Genomic DNA, 15130 nt, shown 5'->3' on the forward strand with positions numbered 1-15130 from the left:
ACGGACATGTCAATCATCGAGGATTTCACTCCATTGGCAATGACCCTTGTTGTGTTTTTATCATAGGTGCTTCCGATCAGTACCGTGATGTGCCGGTCGAGGCTCCTTTAACCTAGAACACCCAGAAGATGCTTGTGCGATACAGAGTCAAAAGCCTTTGCAAAATCCCTTTGAAGGTTGATGAAGGGCTCCTGTCACCAGTCACATCGAGAACAAGTGAGCCAACTTCTCTCCTCTGAGGTCCCAACTTAATAGACTTTAATAGACTGACCCTCTACAAGCAAGAGTCCAAGAGTGAGGGAGACACAATATGGGGACAGTGAGGTAGTCAGGTGAAGGTGATACGTTTGGCATTCCATTTCTTTACTAAAATATGCCTCTTAAATAGAAAATCATTTGACTCTAAAGTCAACAAATATCTGAAACGTTATGTTGGCAACTGCATGTTATGGCAAATACTAGATCGAGAAATAGAGACAAACAAACAAAATGAAATAACGCGACCATAGACCAAGTAGTTGCTGACTCGACTAGAGTGAGATTAGAGACACTACTAACAGAATTTCGCACTGGCAATGAGAAACTATCTAGGCAGTTGAAGAACATATCTGATGATGTCAAACAAATCTTAACTGATATGACTGAACTGGGCAAACATGTTGAGGAGGATGAAACCACACCAAAGTGTTCAATCTTGGTTTCATCAGACCAGAGAATCTTGTTTCTCATGGTCTGAGTCCTTTACGTGTCTTTTGACAAACTCCAAGCGGCCTGTCATGTACCTTTTACTGAGGAGTGCCTTCCATCTGGCCCCTCTACCGTAAAGGCCTGATTGGTGGAGTGCTCCAGAGATGGTTGTCCTTCTGGAAGGTTCTCCCATCTCCACAGAGGAACTCTGGAGCTTTGTCAGAGTGACAATCAGGTTCTTGGTCATCTCCCTGACCAAGGCCCTTCTTCCACAATTGCTCAGTTTGGCCAGGCGGACAGCTCTAGGAAGAGTTTTGATGGTTCCAAACTTCTTCCATTAAGGGATTAAGGAATGATGGAGGCCAGTGTGTTCTCAGGGATCTTCAATGCAACTTGGAATGCAATTTAATACCCATTTAGAGGTCAGCGCATGCCACGCACCTGCTAATATTCCTCCATAAATGAGCTAATTTTGGCAAAAAGTTGTATTTTTAGGACTGTCTCTTTTCTTTCTACATATTTTCAGGCAGGTGTGCAATTAGCAATGACAATTCTCCTGTAGCCTAACTGATGTAGGATAGTGTCACGTGTGCTCCCTCTCCGGCCTCTAGGTTACCAGGCTGCTCATTATGGCGCACACCTGTCACCATCGTTACGCACACATGTACGTCATCACACTCACCTGGACTCCATCACTTCCCTGATTACCTTCCCTATATATGTCACTCCCTTTGGTTCCTTCCCCAGGCGTTATTGTTTCTGTTCCAGTGTTAAATCTGTGCATTGTTCATGTTTTATGTTGAGTTTATTTATTAAAACACTCCCTCCCTGAACTTGAATCCCGACTCTCAGTGCACATCTTCACAGATAGTGATTACAGATAGTGATTAGGCTATAGATGGCTGTAGCATGGGGTTACCAATCTGCAGTTGTTTAGGCTAGATAAAGTGTTCAGAATTTTGGCTTTGATACCATTAACAGCTTAGCATAACAATGCCACTGTGAAAAAAATGCCTTTATTTATTTTTATTTCACCTTTGTTTTACCAGGTAAGCTAGTTGAGAACAAGTTCTCATTTACAACTGTGACCTGGCCAAGCAAAGCAGTGAGATACAAACAACAACACAGAGTTACACATGGAATAAACAAGAGGACAGTCAATAACACAATAGAAAAAAGGGAAAGTATATATACAGTGTGTACAAATGGCGTGAGGAGGTAAGGCAATAAATAGGCCATAGTAGCGACGTAATTACAATTTCGCAAATTAACACTGGGGTGATAGATGAGTAGATGGTGATGTGCAAGTAGAAATACTGGTGTGCAAAAGAGAAGAATGTAAATAAAAACAATATGGGGATGAGGTAGGTAGATTGGGTGGGCTATTTACAGATAGGCTATGTACAGGAGCAGCAATCGGTTAGCTGCTCAGATAGCTGATGTTTAAAGTTAGTAAGAGAAATATAAGTCTTCAGCTTCAGAGATTTTTGCAATTCGTTCCAGTCATTGGCAGCAGAGAACTGAAAGGAAAGGCGGCCAAACGAGGTGTTGGCTGTGGGGATGACCAGTGAGATATACCTGCTGGAGCGCGTGCTACGGGTGGGTGTTGGTATTGTGACCAGTGAGCTGAGATAAGGCAGAGCTTTATCTAGCATAGACTTATAGATGACCTGGAGCCAGTGGGTCTGGCGACGAATATGTAGCGAGGGCCAGCCGACTAGAGCATACAGGTCGCAGTGGTGGGTGATATAAGGGGCTTTGGTGACAAAACTGATGGCACTGTGATAGACTGCATCCAGTTTGCTGAGTAGAGTATTGGAAGCTATTTTGAAAATTACATTGCCGAAGTCGAGGATCGGTAGGATAGTCAGTTTTACGAGGGTATGTTTGGCGGTGTGAGTGAAGGAGGCTTTGTTGTGAAATAGGAAGCCAATTCTAGATTTCATTTTGGATTGGAGATGTTTAATATGAGTCTGGAAGGAGAGTTTACAGTCTAGCCAGACACCTAGGAATTTGTAGTTATCCACATATTCTTGGTCAGAACCGTCCAGATAAGCGATGCTAGTCGGGCGGCTAGGTGCGGGCAGCGAACGGTTGAAAAGCATGAATTTGGTTTTACTAGCGTTTAAGAGCAGTTGGAGGCTACGGAAGGAGTGTTGTATGGCATTGAAGCTTGTTTGGAGGTTCGTTAGCACAGTGTCCAAAGAAGGGCCAGATGTATACAGAATGGTGTCGTCTGCATAGAGGTGCATCAGGGAATCACCCCCAGTAAGAGTGACATCGTTGATATATACAGAGAAAAGAGTATGCCTGAGAACTGAACTCTGTGGTTCCCCCATAGAGACTGCCAAAGGTCCGGACAACAGGCCCTCCGATTTGACACACTGAACTCTGTCTGAGTAGTAGTTGGTGAACCAGGCGAAGCAGTCATTTGAGAAACCAAGGCTTTTGAGTCTGACGATTAGAATACGGTGATTGACAGAGTCGAAAGCCTTGGCCAGGTCGAAGAAGACGGCTGCACAGTACTGTCTTTTATCGATGGCGGTTATGATATCATTTAGTACCTTGAGCGTGGCTGAGGTGCATAATGGCCGGCAGTAGAGAAATGCTTATTGAAATTCTCGATTATTGTGGATTTATCGGTGGTGACAGTGTTACCTAGCCTCAGTGAAGTGGGAAGCTCTTATTCTCCATGGACTTTAGTGTCCCAAAACTTTTTGGAGTTAGAGCTACAGGATGCAAATTTCTGTTTGACTGACTGCATGTATTGGTTCCTGACTTCCCTGAAAAGTTGCATATCGCGGGGACTATTTGATGCTAGTGCAGCCCGCTACAGGATGTTTTGTGCTGGTCAAGGGCATTCAGGTCTGGAGTGAACCAAGGACTATATCTGTTCTTAGTTCTAAATTTTTTGCAATTGGCATGCTTATTTAAGATGGTGAGGAAATTACTTTTAAAGAACAACCAGGCATCCTCGACTGACGGGATGAGGTCAATATCCTTCCAGGATACCCGGGCCAGGTCGATTAGAAAGGCCTGCTCACCTTTCTGTTTTAGGGAGCGTTTGACAGTGATAGTTGGTCGTCGTTTGACTGCGGACCCATAGTGGATGCAGGTAATGAGGCAGTGATCGCTGAGATCCTGATTGAAAACAGCAGAGGTATATTTGGAGGGCAAGTTGGTCAGGAAAATATCTATGAGGGTGCCCATGTTTACGGATTATGGGTTGTACCTGGTGGGTTCCTTGATAATTTGTGTGAGATTGAGGGCATCTATCTTAGATTGTAGGACTGCCGGGGTGTTAAGCATATCCCAGTTTTGGTCACCTAACAGAACAAACTTTGAAGATAGATGGGGGGGGAAAATCAATTCACATATGGTGTCCAGGGCACAGCTGGGAGCTGAGGGAGGTCTATAACAGGCGGCAACAGTGAGAGACTTATTTCTGGAGAGATACATTTTTAAAATTAGAAGCTCGAACTGTTTGGGCATAGACCTGGAAAGTATGACAGAACTTTGCAGGCTATCTCTGGAGTAGATTGCAACTCCTGCCCCTTTGGCAGTTCTATCTTGACGGAAAATGTTGAAGTTGGGTATGGAAATCTCAGAATTGTTGGTGGCCTTCCTAAACCAGGATTCAGACATGGAAAGGGCATCATGGTTGGTGGAGTGTGCTAAAGCTAGAGTAAAATACATTTAGGGAGGGTGCTTCTGATGTTGACATGCATGAAACCAAGTTACAGAAGTCAACAAATGAGAGTGCCTGGGGACACGCAGGGCCTGGGTTAACCTCCACATCACCCGAGGAACAGAGGAGGAGGAGGATGAGGGTGCGGCTAAAGACTATCAAAACTGGTCATCTAGTGCGTTGGGGACAGAGTATTAAAGGAGCAGATTTCTGGGTGTCGTAGAATAGATTCAGGGCATAATGTACAGACAGGGGTATGGTGGGGTGCGGGTACAGTGGAGCTAAGCCCAGGCACAGAGTGATGATAAGAGAGGTTGCATCTCTGGACGGGCTAGTTATGCTGGGTGAGGTCACCGCATGTGTGGGAAGTGGGACAAAGGAGGTATCTGAGGCATGTTGAGTGGGACTAGGGGCTCCACAGTAAACTAAAACAATGATAACTATCCTAAACAACAGTGTACAAGGCATATTGACATTTGAGAGAGACATAAAGTGAGGCATCAAGAAATCACAGGTGTTGATTGGGAGAGCTAGCTAAGACAACAATGGGTAAAACAACAACAGCTAATCAGCTAGGACAACAACAACAGGTAAAATGTCTATGAATAGGCAGAGAGGGTTGGTTAACTACACACAGGGCCTGAGTTCAAGGCAGGGGCCAACAGATAAACAAAAAATCAACAAAATGGAGTATCGTGATTAATGAAAAGTCCAGCAGGCATCAGCTATGTAGCCAAGTGATCATAGGGTCCAGTGAACAGCAATAGATGGAACAGGGAAGCTGCGGGGTAGTCTCTACAACGCTAGCATGCTGGAGACACGGCGTTTAAAGTTAGCAGGCGAGGGTAACTAGAAGCGTCTGCTCCGACGTCAAGCAAAGGCCGGTTGAGGGCACAGCGGATGGAGTTACGTCGGCGGACCAGTCGTGGTGGTATGGCGGGGCACTGTGTCAACATAGGGTCCGGGCCAGATGGCGAAAGAGGTATTGTAGTTGTAGTAATTTTGTTTGCTAGCCGGGAGATGCGCCTGACTCGCGGCTAACTGGTGCTAGCTTCAGGGCAGGGGCGTTAGCCACTATAGCCACTCGGCAGCAGGTAGCTAGCATCGATGATCCGATGCAAAGGTCCAGAGCTTACGGCAAGGATCTGGTGGAGTAGTGGATTCTAGCCATGTTGGGTTAGAGTCCGGGAGGCATCGGCTGAGTAGCCGAGTGATCACAGAGTAGGCCGGGAGGTGGGCCTGGCTCAGGGCTAGCTTCTGGGCTTGGTCACTCTGTGGCAGCTAGCTAGCTGTGATGATCAGGAGTAATGGTCCAGGGTTTACGGCAGGAATCTGGCATTATAGTGGAGAAAACAGTCCGATACAGGCAGGCTGGCAAGTATTATCCTGGTGTCTGTGCTGAAGGTAAAGGCCGCTAGCAGTGACTAACAATGACTAAATAGCTAGTAGCTAATTAGCTGGTTAGCTTCTGATGGCTAGCTTTTGATGGAGGTTCTGGCTATAAGGTCTAAAAAATAGCGGATCCGTGTCACATTGGGTGAGGCGGTTACCGGAAGGTATATTTAATTAAAAAATGGAAAAGAGATTGAAAATATATTGAAATATATACAAAAAAAATACAAAAAATACAAAAAGTAAACAAGAGGACAACAAACCACGTCTGCATTGCTACGCCATCTTGGCAAGAAAGTCAAATAAACAGCAATGTTACTGTGTAAAACACATATGGTCAACTCTATCTGGATAGCTAGAATTCTGCTTATATCAAGCTATATCACAACCGTAAAGTTCAGGTGTTGAGTCTCCAAGACCATTAATTGAGTGCTTTTGAAGTGACAGGTTGGAGCGTACCCATGCCGCTCACGAGTACAGCAACAAGTTGTCATATGGCACAATACACTTCTGATCAAATTCTACCCATGTAATCAATTAAGCTATGCCAGCCTGAACATGTTTCCAATATGTACTGTTCCATTTACAACCATGAAAACCAATAGGCTACTAAGAAAACCATAATAGAATGTATCGATTTCTATATGGAAACATTCCGATATGCACACCCAGAAAAGTGAGCGCCAGTTTATGCTCTCACTGGTGTCCCAACCACAATAATATACTGACCATTGGGATCTGAAATCGAGGATGAGAAAATAACATGTATATTTTCCCTTAAAAACTACAACCAGGAAAATATGTGACACTGAGTTGATGGTTCATGTTTTTACAATATCTTAAAAACAATATATTTGTTAGCAGAGTGAAACTAGTGCTTCTGATACAGTGAGTTAAACAAAGAGGAGAAAACAGGTGAGATGCAGAGTTTTAAACCTTTTTATTTAGAGATGAAAGTATAGAATAAGAATAATACACAATTGATATAATATAAGACAGTTTAACTTCTCTCAAAATACAGAATAAGAAAATGAAGTATATTAATTGTATGTACATATACATCTATAGCACAGCCATCATTCAAATGAATTGTTTCCATTCTCCCAATCCACACAGAACGGTAGAGATACATTGTCAAGTAAACACAGTAAATCCATAAATGGATGCAGTAAAAGGTACAGTACATTATAATAATTTAGCTTTGATTGTTTAGATCATTTAATGTACAGTTAAAGTTAATCACCTATAGTCTATCCCAACTCCCTCAAATTGGAGGTTGATTCTTAATTTGAACTTAATTTAGCTTTAATTCTTTAAATAATTCAATGCAGTTAAATGTCTCTTCCCTCACATTGGAAGTAGATTCTTCATCATAACTTGTCTCACAGTAGAAAGTGTTAAAATGCTACAAGCAAAGTCCCTTCATGACACTATAGTAAACAGCAGTGGTGGAAAAAGTACCCAATTGCCATACTTGAGTAAAAGTAAAGATACCTTAACAGAAAATGACTCAAGTGAAAGTGAAAGTCACCCAGTAAAAGACTTATTGAGCAGAAGTCTAAAAGTATTTGATTTGAAATATACTTAAGTATCAAAAGTAAATGTAATTAAAATATCTTAAGTATAAAAAGTAATATTACTTTACTTCTAAAAGTAGTATTTTGTATTTATTTACGGATAGTCAGGGGCACACTCCAACACTCATCATTTACAAATGAAGCATTTGTGTTTAGTGAGTCCACCAAATCAGAGGCAGTAGGGATGAGCAGGGATGCTCCCTTGATAAGTGTGTGAATTGGACCATTTTTTGGTCCTGTTAAGCATTCAAATCAAATCAAATCAAATTTTATTTGTCACTTACACATGGTTAGCAGAACGTATTTTACTATATTTTACTATGCAAGTCAGTATTAAGAACATATTCTTATTTTCAACAACGGCCTTGTTCAGGGGCAGGACAACAGATTTTGTACCCTGTCAGCTCAGGGATTCGATCTTGCAACCTTTCGGTTACTAGTCCAACACTCTAACCACTAGGCTGTGCTGCCATTCACTATGTTGTGGTGAATGTAGTGAAATAAAATGAAAAGTTGTTAAAAATATAAATAGTAAAGTACAGATACCCCAAAAAACTACTTAAGTAGTACTTTAAAGTATTTTTACTTAACTACTTTACACCACTGGCAAACAGAACATCCAAAACCAACGTAAGTCATGCACACCTGAAGATGCAAGCTCATGGCCTGTATATATCTATAGACACCTGATGTGAAATGCAGAAAGATCAGCTGGTCAGAAAAGAGTGATGTGATGAGGTGTATATTTGTGTGTGTGTGTGCACGTCTGTGATGTGTGTGTGTTTCACTGCAGCTGTGCCAGTAGAGGAGAGCAGTCCTCCAGACTGTCCAGGCCCTCTACAGCCTCAATCAGCCCCTCCACCTTTTCCCTAGGTAGGACCGCACCAGCGTTGCTACAGAACTTCTTCTTCAGGCTCTCATTGGTCAGCGGGTTGCGCCAGTGACCATAGAAAGTATCACAGCGTCCCTTCAGCACATCTCCACCCACCAGCGTCACCTGCACCTCGCCATACATGTTGTCAAAGTTAGCCGGGTTGTCATGGGGATGCTCAACGCGGACACGCCCCAGCAAGGCCAGCAGGTCGGGTCGCTGTAGTGCCTCCTGGGAGAATGACAACACGGTGACCTCCCCATCCAGCAGTGCAGAGCAGGCATTGAACTGGAAGGAGTGTCTGGCCTGATGCTCCGACTCCGGGAATGGACGGTTAATGTACTTGGAGTGGGGAACCCTCAGCAAGATGTCCTGCACCTGACCTACGACCTGTGACCCTCGCCCCATCCCCTGTGACCCCAGCTCCCCCAGCAGTAGCTTGTGCACTGAGGCAGCAGCGTCGGCCACCCAGTGCATCCCCAGGTGGGCCGGGAACCTCTTGAACCCCATGTCCTGGTCCTCCAGTAGGAACCGCAATCCCGCCTCCTCTGGAGAGGTCAAAGGCTGTGGGGCGTAGTCCTCGTAGAAGGCACTGAACCCCGCGACCCCGGAAGTGTCATCCAGGACCCTAGGAGAGGCCTCCAGTCCTATTGAGGACAGCAGAGCCGCCTCCAGGCCCAGCCGCGCAGCGTTTCCGATGTGGAGGGGTTTAGACTGGGTGGCCGCATTCGCCATGGGGGCTCCTGATAGGCTGGCAGCGATGGCCAGGGCGTGGCTGCACTGAGAGCGTTCCAAAGAGAGGAGGCGGGCGCAGGCTGCAGCACTACCCAGAGTACCCACGACGGTGGGGGGGTGGAATCTGGAGGGAGGGTAGGGGTGTAGAGGGGGGTGGAGAAAGGGAGGGACGGACGGAGGGAGGGGGGGACAGAGAGAGATCAGATGTTTTGGAAGCACAGGTTGATGACTAAACTAAAATAAACATGTCTATTTTAGTAGCAGCCTAATCGAGTAATCTTGAGTAAAGTGTCTGTCTCAGTCATTATTAAATGATTCCTGGGCCAGTGAGTACAAATGTCTGTCTAGCAAGTTGATGTTTATTGTCGTGGATCTTGTCCTGGAGGCAGAACTGAGCGCTTTCCCCTTAGGTAGGCCAGCTGCAAAATCAAAATTGGCTATATTCATGAAAACAAATATTAGCTTCTTGGTCTTAATTTAAGGTTAGAGTTAGGCAATAGGGATAGCAGTGTGGTTATGGTTGCGGTTAGGTTTCAAATCTGATTGTATGACTTTGTGCCTGTGCCAAATAGTGACCACTCTGCAGAGCTGCCTCCAGAACAAGATTCCTGATCAAAAACGCTAACCTGCATTTGTCTAAAGTGAGGACAGGTGTCTGTCTAGTGCAGAATGGAATACTACTGGACAGGACAGCCATCTGGTCTATACAGTTTAGGTCTGCGTAGGGAGGAGAGGCTGAGAGTCTGTTTTAGCGGTATTGAGGGATTTAACAAATGATAAGTCATTTCACCGCATTCTCACAGTGTAAACACAGTAGAACGGCTGTAATGGTGTTTAAACACCTATGTCCGAGAGAAACCACCTGTTAAACTAAACGAATTAGACTAGCCACTGAGCCTCTCCTATCCCAGAGACAGGCTGGTAGAATACCACACAAACAGACCTGTGGGCATTGAGAATACTTTATTTTACAGCCCCATAGAGAGCACCAGAGAAATGGTCCAGTCCTCACCTCTTGGGGATATTCTGAGCCTCGTTGGAGAACCTCATCAGGCGTCCCTGGACCTCTATCCCAACGTTGAAGGCCAACAGGAAGTCCCGCCCACTAGGCTTTCTGTTGTTGGGCAGCATATCGCTGACTGCCAGTAGGGCAGGAAGGACCGCCCCCGATGGGTGAGTAGCAGGGTGCCAGGTGTCGTCAAAGTCCATGGAGTGGGTCTGTACAGGACAACCGACACGCAACAGGCACACAATAGGCACAGTTAGCCCAGACACAACAGACAACAGATACAGTTATCTTGGACAACAGACAGACAATGGAGACAGACAATGGTAAGACCACAGTTATTATCAGACTCATTGATTTAATGATTAAAATGTTATTTGAATTACAAAAACAAGGAAGGTGGATGTACACAGTTGGTTTACCACATGAGAGAATAAATAGTGACAAATGCTGACAACTATATGTGAGTTGCTGGATGTTTTTATGTTATGCTGGATACTCTGACTTTATGACCTGTCTGTCTGTCTGTCTGTCTGTCTGTCTGTCTGTCTGTCTGTCTGTCTGTCTGTCTGTCTGTCTGTCTGTCTGTGTCTTGTCTTGTCTGTCTGTCTGTCTGTCTGTCTGTCTGTCTGTCTGTCTGCCTGCCTGCCTGCCTGCCTGCCTGCCTGCCTGCCTGTCTGCCTGCCTGCCTGCCTGCCTGCCTGCCTGCCTGCCTGTCTGTCTGCCTGCCTGCCTGCCTGCCTGCCTGCCTGCCTGTCTGCCTGCCTGCCTGCCTGCCTGCCTGCCTGCCTGCCTGCCTTGTCTGTCTGTCTGTCTGTCTGTCTGCCTGCCTGCCTGCCTGCCTGCCTGCCTGCCTGTCTGCCTGCCTGCCTGCCTGCCTGTCTGCCTGCCTGCCTGCCTGCCTGCCTGCCTGCCTGCCTCTGTCTGTCTGTCTGCCTGCCTGCCTGCCTGCCTGCCTGCCTTGTCTGTCTGTCTGTCTGTCTGTCTGTCTGTCTGTCTGTCTGTCTGCCTGCCTGCCTGCCTGCCTGCCTGCCTGTCTGTCTGTCTGCCTGCCTGCCTGCCTGCCTGCCTGCCTGTCTGTCTGTCTGCCTGCCTGCCTGCCTGTCTGTCTGTCTGCCTGCCTGCCTGCCTGCCTGCCTGTCTGTCTGTCTGCCTGCCTGCCTGCCTGCCTGCCTGCCTGCCTGTCTGCCTGCCTGCCTGCCTGCCTGCCTGTCTGTCTGTCTGTCTGTCTGTCTGTCTGTCTGTCTGTCTGTCTGTCTGTCTGCCTGCCTGCCTGCCTGCCTGCCTGCCTGCCTGCCTGCCTGCCTGCCTGCCTGTCTGTCTGTCTGTCTGTCTGCCTGCCTGCCTGCCTGCCTGCCTGCCTGTCTGTCTGTCTGTCTGTCTGTCTGTCTGTCTGTCTGTCTGTCTGTCTGCCTGCCTGCCTGCCTGCCTGCCTGCCTGCCTGTCTGTCTGTCTGTCTGTCTGCCTGCCTGCCTGTCTGTCTGTCTGTCTGTCTGTCTGTCTGTCTGCCTGCCTGCCTGCCTGCCTGCCTGTCTGTCTGTCTGTCTGTCTGTCTGTCTGTCTGTCTGTCTGTCTGTCTGTCTGTCGTAATAGGAGCCCTATAGTGTCCACATAGTCCTATAGTGTCCTCTGTTCTCTGCCTCTCCCTCTCTGTTAACAATAAAAACTGTAGCAGACATTGTCCAGCATGCCTAGGCCTCTATCTGTGCACATGCCTGTATCTGCCCATCATCGCTTCATATTCATATTGAGACCTGTCTATCTGTCTGTTTAACTCTAACCCACAAACAGAAGGTGAAGGTTGAGGGTTTCCTTTTTCCAGGTTGTGTGGCTGAATGATTGTGGTGGTGGTGGTGGTGGTGGTGGTGATGTGGTATAAGACCAAGTCCATATTATGGCAAGAACAGCTCAAATAAGCAACAGGAACAACATTCCATCACTACTTTAAGACATGAAGGTATCTGTGGTACACAAGCAATGGACATTAGATCTGTACTTTGGTCTGATGAGTCAAAATTTTAGATTTTTGGTTCCTACCACCGTAGCTACTGTCTCTCCGCTACAGTGTTTATGCTCTTCTCCTTACATATATCTACACTCATGTCTATACAGATCTACTGTAGATGTATCTACTCACGGCCACTCCGTTGACGAAGGCAGCAAGGGTTGGGGAGAGTCTGGTTCCTCTGCGTCCGTAAACAGAACTGACGTCATCGGGAGCATACATGTGCTGCAGGACACAGGAGAGATAGTAGGGAGAGGTAGAGAGAAAGAACAGATGGACAACATAACTGTTAAAACAACCTGTTTTTCTCCTCTTCCTAACAACACTGTGTCCATATCACGCTGTGTTTCCACACAGCTACACATGAACTTAATCACCATGGGGACTGTGAGTGACCAATTTTTACAGAGTACATTCCTTCATTCCTGTCCTGACTAAGTGATGACAGAGTGTCTGCCTCTAACAGTTATGTAGTCTGTCAACTGTCTCTGTCTAACCTTAACCCTAGTCCCAGTGACTGTGTGTTGTCTGCAGGCTGTCTCTTACACACTGTTACAACACCGGGCTGGAATCATAGAGCTGTCAGTAAGGGAAGCCCTTGCCTCTTCACGTTGTGTGCTCTCCTTCATCTGCACTGGTGTGCCAACCTGGTAGACTGACATCACTACAAGCTATCTGCTTTCACATCAGTTAGGGGTAGGGTGAAGGGTGAAGGGAAGGAGACGAGGAGAAAAGGAAGCTGAAAGATGCTGGTTCAAGTCCCAGGCGACACAAAAATGGGAATGGAACTGAACTAGCAGCTGAGAAGCTGCTTGTCTCTGAGCCCATACACCATCGCCTGCCGTTGGGCCCTTGAGCAAGGCACTTAACCCCCCACAATTGCTCTGCATCCAGGGGCGCTCTGTGCGGCTGACCCTGTGCCTCTCAATGTGTGTGCGTGTGTATATCGGGTGTTGGGAAAGGCAGAAGACAAGTTTCTGTTGTAACCAATGGGCAATAAAGTATCCACTCTATTATCTCACCTGACAGTGTTGTAGGGCCAGCTGGAAGACGTGTGTGGTGCTGCCCAGTAGTCCCACTCCAATGGAGTCCAGAACCATCCTCTTGCTACGGTGGAGCAGGGTGGGGGTCAGGTGGTGGGGCTGGACACCCTGGATAAACTGTCCAAAACTGTCCGTCACACTGTCCTCTGATGCTGGACGCTGTATCACTAGAAGGAAGGAGGAGAGGAGGGGGATGGGAGGAAATTAAGAGTGATGAGGAGGATGACGAGGAGAGAAGGAGGAGGAGGGGGAGGAGAGGAGGAGGCGGAGGGGGAGTGAGGGGTGAGGGAGGAGAGGTGGAAAGGGGAAGGAAGAATGGGGGAGAGGAGGAGGAGGGAGGGAAAGGGGGAGAGGTGTTGACGAGGACGAGGAGAAGGGAGACGAGGACAGGAGGAGACAGGAATGTTTAAAACCTCCCCAGTATGTTCTAAGCTCAGTTTATTCACGTCTGAACTGAGACGGAGAAACAGAGGAGAGTTAGAGAACCAACACAGACAGCCTATGTCAATGTAGGTCTATGTAGCCTAGGTCTATGTACAGTATAGACCTGACCAACACATCCTGTATGAATAGAACAGAACAGACCAATATTTACTACTGTCAAACATAAGCTTTCTCATATCCAAGCCAGAAAGAAACACTTAGCTAACGTGTTTCTCTCTGTGTGTGTGTGTGTGTGTGTGTGTGTGTGTGTGTGTGTGTGTGTGTGTGTGTGTGTGTGTGTGTGTGTGTGTGTGTGTGTGTGTGTGTGTGTGTGTGTGTGTGTGTTTTGATATTGTGATAAAGGAAAATCCTAACACAGGATAGAGACAGCAGAGAGTACAAAGTACAGAGTAGAGTGCTGAACAGAACTTACCTTCCAGGGCAGACTGGTGGAGTCCTCTCAGTGTAGCAGACATGGGTCTGAAGGATCTCTGACAAACACACAAACAGACAGCCGTATGTCAGTAATACAGTCCTGACAGACGGATAGAGAGAAAGATAGAGAGAGAGAATGAACATAAAACAGCTTGGGGAGCTGTGTGTAGCCAGGTGTGACGTGAAGTATTCACCATACAAATCACAGACAGACAGACATACATACATACAACTTTATTCTCTCTCGGCTTCTAACCTCACACACTGACGGTCAGTGGAAGAGAGAGAGACTAACATATATCAATGTATGATTAATCAGTTAATGCATGGTGTCCATATAGCTCATATTACAGCCACACACATCACCAACAGTCAACAACATCCTTTCTAGGTCTCTAACCAGACACACTGACAGGGAATGGGATAGAGAGAGACCCATACTATAAATGTCAATCATTTCATATAATTTTCATATAGGTTATATGCATAGTGAGTGACAATAGTGACTGGTGCTTACCTGTACTTTGAAGAGCATGTTCTCTGTCTGTTGTCACTCTCTCTGTGGTTAAATTCTTCCCTTGTTGTTTGACTGTCTGTCCTCTGTTTTATCGTTTTGGGCTCTTCTCTCTGTTTGTCCTCCTTCTCTCAATTCGTATTTCTCTTCCTCGTAGATCTGTTGGTGAGATGGAGGGATATATGAATGGATGGAGGAAGAGTATATGTAGAAGAGGAGGCAGGTTGTCTCTCAGGTGAAGTCTGTCAGTCTTTTATACTCCAGAGGGACAAAGATCCCCGACACTGGGCAGGGAGAGGGAGGGAGTGGGAAAGAGGGGCAGGGAGGGGGGTGACAGAGAGGGGCAGGGAGGGAGACAGAGGGGCAGGGAGGGGGAGGGGGACTGAGAGGGGGGGGGGGGCAGATAAGGGTGGGAGGGGCATACAGGGGGACAGAGAGAGGCAGGAAATTCCACAAACAAGAACCTCTACTCCGATAACAAGCTGGGATTTTCCCTCACTATCATCAGCATCAGGAGGAAGGCATTTTCTTCTTAGGTAAGGTGTGATGTTATACTCCAGAGAGATAAAGATCCCTGATACAGGACAGGGGGGGTCAGGGGGGGTCATTCCACCAATTCGGTGCCTTATGAGATGTGTGACTTGGTGGGGCAAAAAAATAATGTCATAAAGAGCATATGTTGAACCTAATAAAAACAACTCATCTCAAGAGGTTAAATAAATAAAAAATGTGTAAAAAAAAAAGTATCAGGGTT

The 15130-nt window shown here is 46.5% G+C and overlaps 2 protein-coding genes across 2 annotated transcripts in view; both read right to left on the reverse strand.

Moving 5' to 3' along the window:
- Positions 1-15130, reverse strand: part of LOC112225629 (activin receptor type-2A) — a 679452-nt gene that overhangs the window by 369112 nt on the left and 295210 nt on the right. The gene's annotated exons all lie outside the window — the stretch shown is intronic.
- Positions 7569-14617, reverse strand: LOC112234848 (cis-aconitate decarboxylase-like). The gene is made up of 6 exons (XM_042306662.1): positions 14380-14617; positions 13861-13918; positions 12984-13171; positions 12094-12186; positions 9963-10168; positions 7569-9074 (listed from the first exon to the last, which is right to left on the reverse strand). The coding sequence occupies exons 1-6, from the start codon at positions 14395-14397 to the stop codon at positions 8129-8131; spliced, it is 1509 nt and encodes a 502-aa protein (XP_042162596.1). The 5' UTR covers positions 14398-14617; the 3' UTR covers positions 7569-8128.

Source organism: Oncorhynchus tshawytscha, linkage group LG26 (genome assembly GCF_018296145.1).
Source record: "Oncorhynchus tshawytscha isolate Ot180627B linkage group LG26, Otsh_v2.0, whole genome shotgun sequence".
Lineage (NCBI taxonomy): Eukaryota > Metazoa > Chordata > Actinopteri > Salmoniformes > Salmonidae > Oncorhynchus > Oncorhynchus tshawytscha.